Source organism: Helianthus annuus, chromosome 2 (assembly GCF_002127325.2).
Source record: "Helianthus annuus cultivar XRQ/B chromosome 2, HanXRQr2.0-SUNRISE, whole genome shotgun sequence".
NCBI classification, from domain to species: domain Eukaryota; kingdom Viridiplantae; phylum Streptophyta; class Magnoliopsida; order Asterales; family Asteraceae; genus Helianthus; species Helianthus annuus.
Genome location: NC_035434.2, coordinates 115,227,797 through 115,246,612, shown reverse-complemented (window position 1 = coordinate 115,246,612; position 18,816 = coordinate 115,227,797). Strand labels below are relative to the sequence as shown.

General features: G+C 41.0%; 1 protein-coding gene across 1 annotated transcript; it reads left to right on the top strand.

Moving 5' to 3' along the window:
- The first annotated feature begins 8,092 nt into the window (after positions 1-8,092).
- Positions 8,093-8,950, top strand: LOC118485606. Its single transcript, XM_035981910.1, has one exon. The coding sequence runs from the start codon at positions 8,093-8,095 to the stop codon at positions 8,948-8,950; it is 858 nt and encodes a 285-aa protein (XP_035837803.1).
- Positions 8,951-18,816: the final 9,866 nt, after the last annotated feature.

Below are 18,816 nucleotides of genomic sequence, written 5' to 3'. Positions count from 1 at the left end.
ACCCAAAATTCCTTCTAATCCACTAAGTTACCCATCCATAAACCTTCAAGGGCCTAACAATCTCCCCTTAGGTTTACTGGATTAGTAGCGGCATCAAACCTGGGGACCACCCTGTTCTTCTTCTGGAGCAAACAATCGATTCATCATAATGTTAGCAGCAACACTTGTCCAGGCCTTTGCACACTCTTCATATTTCTCATTTGTCTGGATTTGAAGATTGTTAAGAACCATGATATCTTCTTCATGAAACCTCATCAGGTCATATGAATTCGGGATCCTGATGGATTGCTCTTTAGTGACAATAGCAGCTTCGGCCATGGAAGACCCTATTCACAATTTGACCCAAAACGACGCAGCGGAACATGAACCGTAAAATTTATTTCTTTTAACTACTCTAACGTACTTAAATACCATTTAGGTCAACCCTTCTAACATAAATACATCATTTATCATTTATTTAATGTAACTATGTTAACAAATGATTACAAACAACGTGACCGCTTTCCCGTACAATCCATGATCTTCAACTTGATCCTCGTTCACTTATCCATCATGAATATCTGACTAACCTGCGGTCACCATATATAACCAACACATTAGTACATAGTAACATCATATATAATTTAATACATATACTTAAAAAGGCTATATCACATTCTACTACGTAAGGTATTCCATTGAAACATCCTCTCAATTTTATTTACTAGAGTCCGACATCAATTCCTCGAGAGTCCGGCGTTCCCATACCCGCACCCCATTTATTTCATTCTCAATAATAACATGGTTAGGAGTACGTGATCTCAAACATATTGAAAACCCACATCTTCAGATATATGTATACCAGTGATCTACAATCATTAGATTACAACACGTGTATACACTTTCATATATCTAAGTACATTCATACGTATCCCATTCATATGTACGTACATGCAAGTTCACACTACTTACACACGCTACATTTCCATATATACATACATACAAGTCACATTCACTTATTTGTAAGTTGAGCCTTATCTACAAACATATCAACACGAATCAATGCAATTACAAACAAACATAACCGACTAACTTCCAACAAACATGATATACATTCGATTAACATAATGAACATTCTAGTAACATGATGAACATTCCAGTTACATGATGAACATTCCATTAACATGATGAACATTTCCGTAACATGATGAACATTCCAGTAACATGATGAACATTTCAGTAACATGATGAACCTTCCAGTAACATAATTGTCACACCCCGATATTTCCACATATTACCGGTGGGCCCGGCGGGGAGTATCGTGACGTAGTTGATATCATCATTGTCAATACACACAATAATATAGCACAACGGAAGGCTTGGTGAATAAACTATTACAAACCATAATGTCTGAGTGTTCGAGTTTAGAATATACAGACTGGAATGTAATAAGATCCACAGGCGGATCATAAATGTACAAAGAACAAAAACAACAGACTTCAGGTATCTTATGGATTTGCAAGATCCTCTAATGACACCCTATAGCTCCAGCCTATTACGAGAGGTACCTGTCAATTAGTCTTTAAGAAAATACGTCAGTTTACACTGGTAAATACAATTAACTGACTCTTTTGAAAATATTTATGAAAATTGATTTAAGTGCACATAGCACAAATCATTTATAACTTGGGATAATTATTTAAAGATAATCTTGTATACTGATTTATAGGTTTGTCATACAATTGGGGCCGGTTGGAAGCCGGTCGTGATTAACCGACTCACCACTTATAGAACCCACAAAGGAGTTATCCCCAACATGTGGGTTTATATTTAGCATTTTGCATCTGTCATGTGTAACCTACACCCCGTGCATAGGTCGTGGCCATTTTCAAATGAAATGAGCCGAGGATATACAGGACACAGTCGAATTAACCCCCAATGTTCATGTTATCAAACAAAACAGATTAAAACGGGTTATGCAACTTATTAATCACAATCCGATTAAATGATTTCATACCCGACCAAGTGGTATTATTATAATACCATATCCCAAGCCCGTATAAGGGAAAATAAGTTAAAAGTATTTACCTGATGTTAGCAGTAAAATCCTAAAGCTTTTTGAAGACACCTTCTACCGGAAGCTATTTAATCTGTATAGAAGGTTTATTAACCTATTAGGATGCTAACGGGTCTTTAATTAAGTCAAGGACTTAGACCGGCTAGCTAGAAGGAAACCTTACGGTTCTAAACGCTAGATTAAGGGGAGACCGGAATAGAATGTGGTTTAGACCCGACAAGCTTGGATACTTGTATAATATGGGTAAACTAAACACATTCTGGAAAATGGGAATTTAATGATAAGGTTAAGCCCGTTTCGGCTATTTTACGTAAACTAGTCATGTAAATCGATCCGAACGCATAAACGCGTAACGGGTAACCAAATAAATTATATACAGGTCTTAATCATTATTATGCTCAAAATATGTTAATACATCAGTAAGATGTTAACATATATGCCCAAAAAGTAATTTAAACCATATTAAATCCCATAAGGGCATTTTGGTAATTTTAATGCTCATAAAAGAGTTTAAATGTTAAACTGAGTTTCAGGTCTGATCTAATTAATAAAAATATGTATTTTTATAAGTTATAACAGTAGGGTATTTTATATATGTGAAATTTATCTTATATAACCAAACTATGCACTGTAAGGGGCATTTTGGTAATTTCACATAAGCTTTAAAGGTCAAAATAGTGTTCTGAGTTTAAAAACTTTGGCTTACAGTTTAATTATATAAATTATCTTAAAACATCAGTGGGTAATAAGTTTTATATGCTAAAAATAGTTTTGACCCATACTAGGTGCTAAAAACGCTTAAAAGTCGGTTTTAAGGGATATTCGGGTTAAAATAGAAAATCTGAGTTTTTGATCAGTTTATAAAGTTCAAAATACTTTATTTATCATGTAGAATCAGTAGCAAAAGGTTTGGAACTAAATTGTTATGTAAAACTCATTTTATGCATGAAAAGGGTAAAACCCACAATTACCGAAATCAAGCTATATGCTCAGCCTAAAAATAAATAAAAATCTTCAAAAATCCCAAAATATTATTTTACATCATTAGGTAATAAGTTTGGTATCAACAATTAGGTTTAGACAGGCTTTATGCTAATTACGCCATTTAATTAATAAAAAGCTTTCTAATTACGCTAATGAGCATAACTCCTAATATATACCTCAAACTGATGTCAAATTTTTGGGACAAGTCTAAATATCAGTAGCAAAGGTGTTTGTCCATTCACTTTGCTAAAAATCTTAGTTGTGTGTCAAAAGGGCGTTTATGGCCTTTTTAAGCATATTAACGATCACATGCATATAATTCAAACCACTAGACACCATGCAATATAACTCCAGAGGGTTATACTACTAAGTAATGTGGTCCTAATGGAAGCTTAAAACATGGGAGAATCAAACTTAAACGGGTCAGAACTGAAAGTCAAAGCAAAAGTCAAGCTTTTGCGACTTTCGGTTATAAACTGACCTTAGACTATTAAGTTCCAGGTTAGGAATGATAAAACATGTTTTAATATTAATTACCAAGTCGTTAGAATGTTAAAATATAATTTAGAACTTCTGATTTATTAATTTTAATCATTTTCAAACATTCTGTCCAGTTTGACTTTTTGTCAAACTACTTTGACCCGACAATTGACTAGCGAAACGAGATAATTAGGAGGTGCCCTTTTAAGGGTTAATCACCTACCCTAATACGGTTCCATAACCACTTTCAATTTGATTAGTGGCTGGTCCATATGTGATTAATACGAAAGTCAAACTTAATTTACGCTAAGTTTGACTTTTAGGTAATTAAGCTAATTAAAACGACTAAGCAAGTAATTAGAGGCATACTAAAGGTCCTAGCTGTCTTTTCTACACTTGGTAATCTTCTCCTACTGATGCAAGCTCCAGAAGCAAGTGTTTGAGAGTTGTTTGCAAGAAGTGAGTTCAAGAACAAAGCACTAGTCCACCTTTTATACTAAAATCCCACTTCATGGATTGTTTGCAGCTGTTAAGGAAGGCCCTAGGATCACCCCAGGTGTCCTAGTGGTTTATTTTGACCAACTTACAGCCCCTAGTATCGTTACAAACAAGATTAAGGCGGTGCAACAGCTAAAACCCGCACCTGGCAGCTTGTTTCTGAACAGGCAGTCTTACGCGGCCTTCGTAAGAGTCCTTAAGGACTTACGCGGCCCGCCTGGAACCTGGGAACTGGAAAAACAAGTTTCAATGTGATATTCGCTAATTTACACATATTTTAGTCCCCCATTTTATCCCCAGTTTATGCGTTTTCGGCCATAAAACCGTCATTCGGATACTTAATCAAGTATACTTTTGTTTACAGGCCTAAAACAACATACCAGACAAGATGATAGTGAAAACAAGGACTTTCCGGATGAAACAACAAAGCTGCAAACATTATGTTGGAATTCTGACCTGGGCAAGTGGAACGGTCGTGCGACCTAATGCACGACCGTGCTGTCGTGCATCTCCGACAATTGCAGTCCAGCCCGGCAGTGAACGAGTGTGCGAATCGGCGTTCAAGCTTTATCCCGGTGATGCACGGTCGTGCGTCCGATTGCACCCCGTGCGGATCCGATGTCCAGCCAAACCCCGGAACTGCACCACCAGTGCAGTCGTCCGTGCAACATGATTCTGGAAATGAACGGTCGTGCGTCCCAAGGAACGGTCGTGCGACCTCAAAGACCAGTCAACTCTGCTGATGTCACAAAAGTATGGTGCAACGTAATTTAAAAGTGAACGGTCGTGCACTTTATTGGCAGGACCGTGCGATCGCAAAAAGTTATAAATAAAAGACAGTAGCATTCTGTTCGTAACTCTGGAATTTTGGAGAGCAACTCAGGCGATTTTCAGGCTCCGGAGTCGTTAGCTTTCACCCGGATTCAAGCCACATTGTCTCGTTTAGCTCGATTACTATCCGGATTCTCATTCTTATGCTTGTTTATGGTTTGAATTCTTAAGTCTTTCCATAATTTTGTTATGTTTCAAGCATTGAGACTAATTATTATGTATTAATGTAAGCCTTTGGGCAAAAACACAACAATCCCTTGCTTCATTATAACCATTAGTATGTTAATTATGTTTGTAATGACACTTTGAAGCATTTTCTATGTTAATCTTTGATGATTAGTTTGCAACCTTGTTTATTGATGTTGATTTCTTGATTATAAGTAATTATGTTGGATGATTAGTATTTGGTTAGTTGAGATAGTTGAAAGATGAAGCTTAATTAATCATATGCTAGTAGACTTTAAACTTGCTAAACTAGTTTAACTTGTTTAAATGTGTACACCATGATACTAGAAATGGTTAGTGGTTTAATAAAATGTAATTATTGTTAATCAAGAAAGCTTTCCTACGCGTAAGGGCCTTAACGGGTTAAATGGTGTTGTTATGAATTCTTGCCATGAATTATTAGCTTAGTTAGTAGTTTAGGCCAAAATTGCTATCTTGGTGAATTTATATGCAAGATTTGTAAAATGGACTCGGTTGTGATTTAATCTAGTTTATGCTTGTCTCGGTGGTTGCATTGTGTTTATCGGTGTCGTTTTCCTTGTTTAAGTGAGGTTAGAAAACTCCTAATGGATGACTAACTTATTTTTAAGAGATTTTCATAGACATTTATCAATTGCACGTTAAAGAACAATTTTAGGTGGTTAAAGTGTGTTTATCGTTTTAGCTTTCCGAATGATTGTCATGTTAGGATTCCTGAAAGGGATACTAATTGTCTTAAAAATGGAAAATTGACCGAATGCTTCTAGTGCCAAAACCGACATAGTTGACATGCTTTGGTTGTGTATAAAGCAATGCTATATACTTATTTTCTTATTTGGAGTCTATTATGTTGTTTTACATCTTTGTTTATGCTTACGTTAGTTTTTAGCAAATCACACAACTTATATTTTTACCGGTAGTTTAGTGACAAAGGTCTAGTATTATTTCTCCGCCCATTTCCTTGGATCGATACTTGGTTCTTACCGATACTTTACTACATATATGACGGGGTACACTTGCCTCTTTTGTGTGTGTTTTGATGTAAAAGTAATAATCACTTTTATAAATTTAAAACCAAATCGTGTGTAATTTCATTGTAAAAATATGTGTAGTCGCGCACACGTCAAGTTTTTGGCGCCGTTGCCGGGGATGCGGCGAGCTTTAGGAACGACCCGAGTCATTATTTTATCGGTGTATATACTTGTTAATATTTGTGAATATTTTCTTGATTATTTATTTTATTTATTTATTTGTTAATATTTCTTGATTTTAGTTCATTTTATTCGTTTTTGAGATTGTCTTGTACACTTGTAAATTTTTGTTTCATTTATTTGTTCGAATCCGGATTTATTTATTCATTTATTCTTTAAGTTTTCGGCTCCGAAAAATTATTTTCATACTAGCCGATTCGATTATTTTCATTGCTTTAATTTTTACAAAATTTTGGGTCCATTCTCGAATTTTTATAAAATTTTCAGTCCACTTTTTTATATATTCTGTTTCTTTTCAGCAAAAAAAAAAAACAGCATTATTATATTAATAAAATATTCACTGTGTCGAATTTTCGTTTGCAGGTTGATGTCCTCAACTCCCACGCCCGCTGTTGCTGAGTCGCCTGACGAACCAACGCATAATCTTAGGAGAAGTAGGAGGCTGCGAGAAAGGGCACGTATCATTGCACAATGAATTGCAAACGCAATTGACGAACCGGGGATACTTTCTGAAGACGAAAGCTCAGGGGACGAAGGACACATCATCATGGCGGACGACGAGCGACCTTTGAATGAATCAAATCAGCCCGGACGTGAAGGCCTGCAGCCGAGTATTATTAGACCTACTATAGATGCACCTACTTTTGAAATTAAATCTAGTATTATTAATATGGTGCAGAATTCGGTGCAGTTGTCCGGACGTGAGCATGAGGATCCCGGACGACATATCGCTTCTTTTCTCGAGGTTTGTTCGACATTCAAGATTCAGGATGTTTCGGAAGATGCTGTTAGGTTAAGGTTGTTTCCGTTCTCATTGCGGGACAAAGCCAGAGCTTGGCTTATGTCGCTTCCAGCTGGATCCATCAGGACCTGGAATGAGCTGGCGGAGCTATTCATGCAGAAATACTTCCCGCTTGAGAAAACAACCAAGTTGAGAAATCGGATTGCGACTTTTCGCCAAGACGAGGGGGAGTCGTTGCACGCGGCTTGGGAGAGATTCAAAGACTTATTACTTGATGTTCCACATCATGGCTTCTCCAAAAGACAGTTGGTCTTGACGTTCTATCAAGGGCTTAATTACGACACGCAGAAGAGATTAGATATGAATGCAGGAGGCGATCTAGGAACAAAGACACCGAACGAAGCATATGATATCATAGAAAAAGCTGTGTTGAAGTCTGGCTTGCGTCGAGCAGGAGATAGAAGCCGGACAACATCATCATTTTCTCGCCCAGGAGTTCATGATGTGGACGACTACACAACCATTACTGCACAAATCTCGGCTCTTTCAGCGAAATTCGACAAGTCCCAGATAGCTGCACAGGCTAGCTCAGGGTGTGACCAGTGCGGAGTGTCACACGAGCCTGGTGCATGCTTTCAGGGAGTTGTATATGAGGGTCAAGAAGAATTAGATTTTGTGAGTAATCAGGTGAGGCCGCAGAACAATCCCTACAGCAACACATACAACCCCGGATGGAGAAATCACCCAAATTTTGGGTGGCGAGCGAATACGGGTAATCAAAACCCGTTAGGATTTGCCCAGCGCGCTCCAGCGCCGCAGCAGGCTCAAGGTCAGCAATTCCAGCCTTATAATCAATCTTTCCAGCCCCGTCCATATTCATATCAGAATCAGGGTGCCGGGAGTAGTTCCCAGCAACAAGCCCCCCAATCAAGTTCTAAGCTGGAGGAAATGATGGCTCAGCTTCTTTCTAGCTCCGAAAAACGATACCAATAAAGTGAAGATCGTTTTCTAGCTAACGAGGGAGAAATGCGGAGTCAGAAAGCCTCGATTCAGAATAGCGAGAATCAGGTTGGTCAGCTGGCAAAGATGATGTCGGAGAGACCCCCAGGTGGTCTTCCAGGCAATACAGAGCCAAATCCGCGCGGGCATGTAAATGCAATTATGACCAGGAGTGGCAAGACTACAGGACCTACCATATCGGACCCACCACCGATCACTGACAAGGTCCCGACTGACACACCGGACGAGGTGCAAGAGAGGTTCCGCCCAGCAAGTACAGCACAAGTCCAGGAGCCAGTCAAGGATTACACTCCTCCAGTACCATATCCGGGTCGGCTGAAGAAACAGAAGAACGAAGAACAATACGGTAAGTTCCTTGAAATGTTTAAGCAACTGCATATAAACATACCGTTTGTTGAAGCCTTGGCCCAGATGCCTAAGTATGCAAAGTTCTTGAAGGACATCCTCTCGAATAAGCAGAAGCTTGAGGATATGTCCTGTGTGGTAATGAACGAAAGCTACTATGCCATTCTTCAAAATCGTCTACCCACAAAAATGGGAGATCCTGGCAGTTTCACGCTTCCTTGTTTGATTGGAAATATGTCTGTTAGCCATGCATTGGCTGATTTGGGAGCGAGTATAAACCTTATGCCCTATAAGGTTTTTACAAAGTTGGATCTAGGTGAGCCGTCGCCTACTCATATGAGCATTCGACTTACAGACCGTTCTATCAAGTATCCATGTGGATTTGTGGAGAATATGCTTGTCAAGATTGACAAGTTTGTGTTTCCCGTGGATTTTGTTATCCTGGATATGGATAAGGACTCTAGGGTGCCTTTGATTCTCGGACGTCCGTTCTTGAATACTGCTCGGACCATTGTAGATGTAGCTGCAGGGCAGATTACACTCCGAGTGAATGATGAGCATGTGACCTTTGATATCTAGCGGTCAATGCAGCACCCGCAGAGTCAGGATGATGCGCTATACTATGTTGACATTGTCGACACGTATGTGAGCACGCATTTCCAGGGCATGATTGAGGAGATTGATTTGGACACACATCTGTTGTGTGGGGACCTAGATGGCATTACGTAGGAGGGCCATGATTTCGAGCAGCCAGTCTATCAGATTGGTGATGATGGTTCCCAGAGTTCGGATTAGTTTACAGAAATTGATCGTGAGAATGAAGAAAGGTCAAAGCCGTCGGTTGAAGATCTACCGTCTTTGGAGCTTAAGGAGCTTCCTCCCCATTTGGAGTACGCATTTCTAGACGAGGAACGCCGTTTGCCGGTTGTTATCTCATCACCCTTGACGAACGAGGAAAGAAGCAGACTGCTTAGTGTTTTGCGACTTCATAAGAAAGCATTAGCGTGGAAGATTATGGATATCAAAGGCATCAATCCTTCTTTTTGTACTCACAAGATTCTGATGGAAGACGAGTACAAGCCTTGTGCCCAGCCTCAGAGGCGATTGAATCCAAACATGCAGGATGTGGTAAAGAGGGAGGTGATTAAGTTGTTGGATGCCGGATTGATTTATCCTATATCTGACTCTGTGTGGGTGAGTCCAGTGCAGGTAGTACCCAAGAAATGTGGTATTACAGTAGTCCCGAATGATAGGAATGAGCTGATTCCTACCCGTACCATCACTGGGTGGCGAGTTTGCTTTGACTATCGCAAACTCAATGATGCTACTCGCAAGGATCACTTCTCGCTTCCATTCATTGACCAGATGTTGGAGCGTCTATCGGGGAAGTCGTATTACTGTTTCTTGGACGGGTTTTCGGGATACTTTCAAATTCCCATCGCTCATGAGGATCAGGAGAAGACTACCTTTACTTGCCCCTTTGGCACATTCGCCTACAGGCGTATGCCTTTTGGGTTATGCAATGCACCGGCGACCTTCCAGAGATGCATGGTTACGATTTTTCATGATATGATCGAGGATTCCATGGAGGTTTTCATGGATGACTTTTCGGTATTTGGGGATTCCTTCGATCATTGTTTGGAAAATTTGAAAAGGATGTTGAAGAGGTGCGAGGAGACGAATCTTGTCCTAAACTGGGAAAAGTGCCACTTCATGGTGAAGGAGGGCATAGTTCTGGGACACAATATTTCGCGTGCTGGTATGGAGGTCGATCCAGCCAAAGTGGATATCATCTCACGACTTCCATCGCCCATCTCTGTGAGAGCAATACGGAGCTTTCTTGGTCATGCGGGATTCTATAGGCGATTCATCAAGGATTTTTCAAAGATCGCTAGGCCCATGACCCGTTTGTTGGAGAAAGACGCTCCGTTCATATTTGGGGATGATTGCTTGAGAGCCTTTGACCTTCTCAAGCAAAAGTTGATTGAGGCCCCTATTTTAGTTGCACCGGACTGGGGTCTGCCGTTTGAAATTATGTGCGATGCGAGCGATTTCGCTATAGAGGCCGTGTTAGGACAGAAGAAAGAAAAGCACTTTCACCCGATCTATTATGCGAGCAAGACTCTTCACGACGCTCAGGATCATTATACCACGACTGAAAAAGAGCTCTTGGCGGTTGTTTTCGCATTTGACAAATTTAGATTGTATTTGGTGCTTTTGAAAACTGTTATGTATACTGATCACGTAGCCATCAGATATCTTTTCAGCAAACAGGACGCTAAACCGCGTCTCATCAGATGGATCTTGTTGTTGCAAGAGTTCGATATCGAAATTCAGGATAAAAAGGGTGCGTTGAATGTAGCGGCTGACCATCTATCTCGGTTGGAGCATGGAGACATCAAGGACACGCGTTGGGATTCCATAAATGACAATTTCCCACACGAGTCTTTGATGGGTGTTGAGATATGCGATGAGTCACCATGGTTCGCCGACTTTGCGAACTATCTTGCTTGCGGGATTCTGATTAAAGGGTTGACTCACCAGCAAAAGAGGAAATTCTTTTCGGATGTCAAGCACTACATTTGGGATGACCCTTACTTGTTTCGGGTTGGTGCTGATCAGGTGATTAGGAGGTGTGTTTCAGGGAAGGAGGCGACCGATATTCTGCGCCATTGTCACGAGGGACCTATCGGAGGCCACCATGGAGCCAATTTCACCGCCAAGAAGGTGCTGGATTCCGGGTTTTATTGGCCGACTATATTTCGTGATGCGCAGAGTTCGGTTAGAGCGTGCGATGCCTGCCAGAGGGCAGCAAACATATCCGCACATGATGAAATGCCTCATAACTGGATTCAAGTTTGTGAAGTCTTTGATATCTGGGGGATAGACTTCATGGGACCATTTCCCCCCTCACGAGGTAATAAGTACATCTTGGTCGCGGTTGACTATGTATCAAAGTGGGCGGAGGCACAGGCCTTACCCACCAATGATGCCAGGGTGCTCCGAAAGCGCTTATCAGTGATAGAGGGACGCATTTTTGCAATACTCAGCTCGAGAGAGCTTTGTCCCGTTACGGTGTGCATCACCGTTTATCCACGCCCTATCATCCACAGACAAGCGGGCAGGTGGAAGTCACGAACCGGGGGCTGAAGAGAATCCTTGAGCGGTCGGTAGGTGCAAACCGCAAGGATTGGTCGGATAAGCTTGACGAGGCGCTTTGGGCTTTCCGTACGGCTTACAAGACGCCTATTGGGACTACTCCCTTTAGGATTGTTTACGGAAAGGCATGCCATTTACCGGTGGAGTTGGAGCATAAAGCGATGTGGGCTCTAAAAACTGCAAATCTGGACTTAAAAACCGGAGGTGAAGCTCAGTTTCTCCATATTCATGAGTTGGAAGAGCTGCGACAACACGCTTATGAAAGCTCCGTGTTGTACAAGGAGCACATGAAGAGATTGCGCGATAAACGATTGAAGGACCACAAAGAATTCCAAGCGGGCGATCTTGTTCTTCTTTACAACTCGCGGTTGCGCTTATTTCCCGGGAAGCTTCATTCACGTTGGACAGGACCATACATAGTTAAAGAGGTATTTCCGTATGGGACCATTGCAATAGAGAACGCGGACGGCGTTATTTTCAAGGTGAATGGGCATCGTTTGAAGTTGTACGTTGCCGGGCCGATAGAGTTGGCGGTGGAGGTCATCGAGCTCCAAACCCCGCACACATCATAAGTGTGGGGAGGAGAGAGTCTACGCTACTGACTCGCGGATTGAAAATGTAGCAAGAGTGTCAAAAGCGCTTTATGGGTAGTATCGTCTTTTTATGTGTTTTTCTAGTTTTAGCGTAATTTAGGAGTGTTTGGGAGTTTCCGTTAGTTTGTACAGTTTTTGTACGTGCCGAGCGAAGGGTCTGCGTGGGAATATTGTTAAAACATGTTGCGGATGGTAAAAATGGTGAAATTCGGCGAAAACGGCTGCTGAAACTGCATTCTGCAGTAAACAGACACATCTGTAGTTGTGGCACGTCCGTTCCGTGGGTCGCACGACCGTGCGTTTGCGGCTAGGGCGGCACCTCGAGTCGCACCTCCGGTGCAGTTCCGAGATCGGCATGCCAGAGTGACAAGGGTTCGGTGATGCACGACCGTGCAATCTGTTGCACGCCCGTGTGAGAGGTCAAGGGCAGTTTGGTCATTTGGCTGTATAAATACCCTCATCTGCAACCCCACTTTTATTTTCGCGAACCCTAACTTGCTGCAGCCGTTCCAGAACGATATTCACCCAAAATCGCACCATCTTCTCGCACGGTTCCACAGATCTTTCGCACAGTATGTTTTTCCTGTCCGATTTTCTGTTCCATTCGTGTTCTTGGCTAGATTAGTTCAATTCTTCAAGGATTCTCTAGGGTTCTCTTCATAAACAAATCGAAACCCTAGCCCTTGCAAGAATCTTGTATCTCGTGAACACCCGGTTGACTTTCCGACCCCTGTTGGCCCAAAACTTGTTGAAATTTTGCAAAAATCAGGCTGTTCATAAATCAGGGGTTTGAAATCTGCAGAATCGGGGTCGCACGGTTGTTCCTCCGTTGGCACGGACCGTGCGGTTTCGGGTTGTTCACGATTGATCGCTGTTGGCTCGGTGATGCACGGTGGTGTGACTAACCGCATGCCGTGCAGTTACGACATCTACCAGCCACTATTGCTCGATCTCGGTGACGCACGGCCGTGCGCCTGGTAGCACGCCCGTGCCGTTTGCCCAGATCAACATAACAGAATCTTCATAATTGTGCGTTCTGCTGTTTTTGAGTGAAATTTTTCCTGTTCCCTCTATTCTAACGATATTCCTCATGCAAATGGATCATCCCTTCTTGCAATTTAACCCCAATGATGAAAGAGAGGCTCTTTGTATCCCAAAACGTGACGCCCTATGGAGAAGGCGAGGGCAGTTTGGTGTCCCTAGGAGGCTTGATTGGGATGTCATGGCTGAACTAAATCAGCATGACCGTCTAGAAAACATGTTGACGGTCCCACTTGCGCATCTAGTGAATATCAACCGCCCAATTTATCTAGAGCTTACTATTGAGTTTTTCGCCACCTATTCGTATGAGAAGCCTAAAGCGCATAAAGTCCCCAACTTCCGCCACAGAAAGAGGATAAATTTCAGACTGGGCGGTCGTTGGCATAACTGGTCGGTGGGAAGGTTGGGGCGAAGACTAGAAATCTACACCGACGAGGATATGGATTCCAAACTCTTCACAGATGAGTTCACCTTCCCCAGCGAGGTTGATCGGGGCGACTTTTGGGCGCAAATTGCGGTTGGAGACCCTTACGACCCGAGGATGTCTAAAGCCTCATGATTACGCGACCCATTGCACAGAGTCATGCACCATATATTCAGCCACACCATTTGTGGCCGCATGGACAGTTTAGGCAACTGTCCAACGCCGGATCTTATTTTCCTATATGCGCTAGCGGAAGGGGCACATATAAACTTCACTGCACATATGGCTGAGTATTTCGTGAATAGTTCCGGTCGCACCCCCAACAGTCAGATTCATGGGGGTCAAAATGTGACTCAGATTGCATATGGCATGGGGTTGATGACAGATGAGGTAGTTGAGGGTCTTATATTGGTGACTGAGGGCGTATTTGTTGACATCCGTTCGTTGAAGGCGATGGGGGTTATCGCAGAACCGGATCTTGGGGATAGGTTGAGGGGGCTCAACAACGAGGTCTGGGACCCGTTGCCCCCACTTCTAGCAGAGGATGAGGATGAAGACATGGAGGAGCAGCATGAGCCGCACACACTACCACACCAGCCACATACACCACCACATTCACCGCAACATCATGGTTACCACCACCAGGAGTGGCCTGAGGGCATCCCCTCTTACCCTGAGTTCTACCAGCAGTTCCAACAAATGCAGGTAAACCAAGAGCAGCATGGGATTTATATTGACCAGATTAGGACTAGTCAGGACCAAATCAGGGCTACTCAGGATCAGATCAGGGCAAACCAGGAGAGCTTGTACTAGGGAGTGCAAGCTGGGTTCTCATACCTGTTCGGGGAGATGCATCATGCCTATCCCGACTACTTTCAGCATCCTCCACAGTTCCCACCCTGGAACCCACCTGGTTATGGAGATGCGGGCCCGTCCTTCACGATAGATGATGCTGGTGGTGATGAGTAGGAGATGTTGGAGTTGTTTGTTGGTGGTTATCATGTTTTAGTACTTTATTTCTCGGGTGTTCATTTTGATTACTGTTTCAAACACCCTCGGTTATGTATTTTTATTTTCAGACACCTCAGTTAGTTTGTTTTGTCTATGTTTGGATACTTAGTACTTATATTTATGTACATTATGGTTTGTTTGAGTTTATATTTCCTATGCTTCTGTTTTGTTTTGCTGCGCCTTGTGACATATTTGCAGATTTTGGCGAGCATATCTTGGACCGGAGCTAGGTGTCACACCCCGACCATGTAGAACATACAAAACGTGGCGGAAACGTCGGGGAGTGTTGTAACAGAATCAATTGTTTCAAATCCATGGCAAATGAGGTTCCATTTTATTAATCAAATATGAAAGTATACATTGTTTAAACAAGAACCAAAGAGTACATAACATAAATTAACTAGTTCTTGTCTCGTTTTAAGTCACTAAGGCACAGGTCCGCCTAAGTATGTCTTGATAAGTCCTATGCATCATCTCCTGAAAACACATGTGAAAATAGGTACGTCAGCATAAAAATGCCTGTGAGATACATTGGTTTTGTGAAAACGGAATTCATGACTTATGTTTGAGAAAATGTTTAGTCATGAACCTTGAAATTTGCTTTGTCTTGTAAATCATTTGAAATACGATAAAATCATATGATATGTATAAATAAGAAGACACTGTATGGTTAAACGGATAACCATGTAAAATGTGTTTGTATAAGATAAGTCGTTTGTAAAACAATGTCTCGTGAAAAGTGTGTTATTTGTATAAAATGTCATATGTCTCAAATTGAAATGATTCAAATAACATTACGATATGTAATACAATACAAACACTTATATATAGGAAGTACCAGCGGCGTATCCACCATGCTTGTATCATATTACACACGCCTCGTTACTTAATCACTTACTCAAACCAAACCATCGAGATGAAGTGTTTAACAATTGTAGAAATGTTCATGTATAGTCAAATGTCTATTGTCAAATGTAAATCATGTCAACAAATACAACTGGTTCACACGGTTCAACGGTTACAGACGGTTCATGTAATCAAAGGGGTAGGACGGTTCACATAGTCAAACGGTTACAACGGTTCAAAATGTAGCAAAATGTGTTCATATGCTGGATGAGCATATGCAACAAAAATGCAATGTAAAACCATGTACTAAGTATGCACACAATGGGCATATATAGCATGAAATGTAATGTATAACAATGTACTAAGTACGCACACAATGGGCATACATAGCATGTAATGTAAAGCAATGTACTAAGTACGCACACAATGGGCATACATAGCATGATATGTAATGTAAAGCAATGTACTAAGTACGCACACAATGGGCATACATAGCATGAAATGTAATGTAAAGCAATGTACTAAGTACGCACACAATGGGTATACATAGCATGATATGTAATGTAAAGCAATTGTACTAACGAACATAGCAGGCATATGATGTGAAAACAGGGAAAGCATGAAAGTAACAAGTAGGCACATGTGTTTCACCCCAAAACAGTTTGGAAAACAGTAAAAGAGGGGTTCAATGTACTCACATTGACACCTCGAAAGCATTTAAAAGATGGGGTTCTATGTACTCACCTGAGATTGCTTTGAATTCCTTGTGTAATAATCACACAATGCTAGAGATCACGGGATATCAAACGACACCTAATAGGTAGCTATATTAATATACCGGACCAAAATCGGAGGATCGGATAGTATGCGGGCTTGTAAACCAAACGAGTATGGAGACTCGTGTAATATGGTTTAACAAAGCCTACATACTAAAATGAAACCTAACCTATGGGCTTGTGACCCATTACGACCCGTTTCGGTAGCTTGTGCTCCCTTAACACGTCGTTCGCGTATAACGCGTTTGGAACGCCTAACATCGTGACCACAAGGTATAACCTCGGAAGGTTATAGCTATAGTCACCTAATGTGTTTGGTCGGATCCTAATGATCGACCAAATGGTTCGGGTTCGAAAGTATAAGCGATGGTTTAGATCGCTTACCTTACGACCCTATATATGCACTAAACTAAAAGTGACGAGCTAAGCATGTTAGAACATGCTTAACTAAGTTTAGAAAACAGGTTTGGCATCACAACAAACGGCTTTGATGCTCACGAGTAGTTTGGTTACAAAATACGCAAGAATGCGCATTTTGGCCGAAACTACGACTCGTCACTGAGCCTAGATAACGTGGTAATCAGTAGGTATAGTCACTACGGACTATAACCATCGTGATCACGCTCACGTTATGAAGTTCCAACGAACTTCGCATCGACCATAAACTGGTCAATGCAGAAAGTCAAACATAGTTCGACTTTCGGACTCGAAAAGCGATAAAACAACGAAAGAACACTTACAAAGGATCCCCGAATGCTAATCTCGATCCAAGGAACTCAGGTATGAAGCAATGGCTCCAACTTAGAGTTTTAGATCAGATTCTTGTGGGTTTTACACCAAGGGGGGGGGGGTATTTATAGGAAAAGCATAACCGTTAGGATCGTTTCTCGATTAGCGTGCTTTGATCTTGTCCATACACTTGTTGTAACATTTATGGTACATCAGATTTGCCCCTAATTGGCCTGAAGAGACAAGTGCAAGTGTGGCCTTTCACTACATGAAGAGGCAACTACATTTAAAGCTGAATCTGCTGTACTGGGGACTCCTTACGGACCGTATGGGTGATGGCTTACGGTCCGTAAGCCCTTAGTTTGGCAGATTTACAGTTTTGGTCCCTGCAGCCCCAAAACTTGGTATTTGATGCATTTTTGACGCGTTTATGCCCCGTTAACCCCATTTCAAAGCTCTAAAATGAAGTTAAAGTATAGGGAATTTAAAATGTGCTCAAAAATATCTCGGATGTCGGTTCGTTTGGCCGTACGGTCGCGATGTTCGGTTAATTACGACGGAATGCGCATAAGCGCGAAAGACGACCCAAATTGCGCGACGAATGGATTTTTCTCATGCCATACACTAAGGCATAATATAAGGATGCTTACATAAATTTTTGGATGTCCGGATGTATTCAGAATGTAAGTTATGCGCGAAAGTGCAAACTTGTGCACTTTTTGACACTTTTAGCCCCTGAATGATCCAAAAGTTTATTTTAGCATACCAAACCCCTCAAAGCCTATTTCTAAGCTATGTAAAGGATATTTATGGTATGTTTAACTTATGGACATGTTCCAGAATGTTTGTTATAGTTCAAATTGGCATACTTTCACAGTTTGTCAAGTTTAGTCCCTGTAAGCGAATTAACTTGTTTTTGCCATACCAAAGCCTTCAAAACTTATTTCTAAGTTATGTAAAGGTTATTTAAGGTATGTTAAGTATATGTTGATGTCCCGGAGTATTTGTTGCATTTAAACTGAGTACGTTTACGCACCAGGTTGCGTATAATTCTCCAGAAAGCGATGTAAAGTTTGAAATTGAACAAGAATTGATATGTGCAATAGATACACACATATTTATACAAGATCCCAAGTATGAAATACGATATTTCATCGGCTTGGTATTTGTTTGATGGTCGTGGTGACACAGGTGTCACATTAGGGGTGAGTAAGAAAACCGAAATAACCGAACCGTAACCGAATTATCGAAATAACCGAACCGAAAAAACCGAACCGAAACAAAAACCGACGGTTCGGTTTTCGGATTTTTAATAACCAAAAATTTCGGTTCGGTTTTCGGATAAACTTTTTCAATAACCGAAAAAAACCGAACCGAACCGATATGTTACAATCCATATATTTTTATGTTTAAGTTTAAATTGTTTAAGTGTTTAACCCAATGCTAGTAGAAAATGTTAAGTTTAGTCTTGAATGTTAAATGTTTATAATAAAAACATTATAACTGAAATGATTTATTATTACCTATAAGATATAACAAAATTTAATAAAAACTTTGAAGAAACATAAAAAAAAGATTAGAAGGTTAGGTTTATGTAAACAATATTAATTAAAGAGGTTAACTATAATAATTTAAATGTAAACATATAAAAAGATTGTTATAATATAAATTATACTTTTTATTTTTTGAATCTTACATAATTTTGTTCCAAAAACCGAAAAAACCGAAAAACCGAACCGAACCGACGTAAAAACCGAAAAACCGAAACCGAAAAAAACCGAAACCGAACGGTTTTTAAAACCCGAAAACCGACATTTTGGTTTCGGTTTTGATTTTACCCAAAAACCGAACCGAACCGAACCGTGC

Coding starts and splice junctions, on each gene's coding strand:
- LOC118485606 (XM_035981910.1), top strand. CDS start 8,093: ATGATGTCGGAGAGACCCCCAGGTGGTCTTCCAGGCAATACAGAGCCA.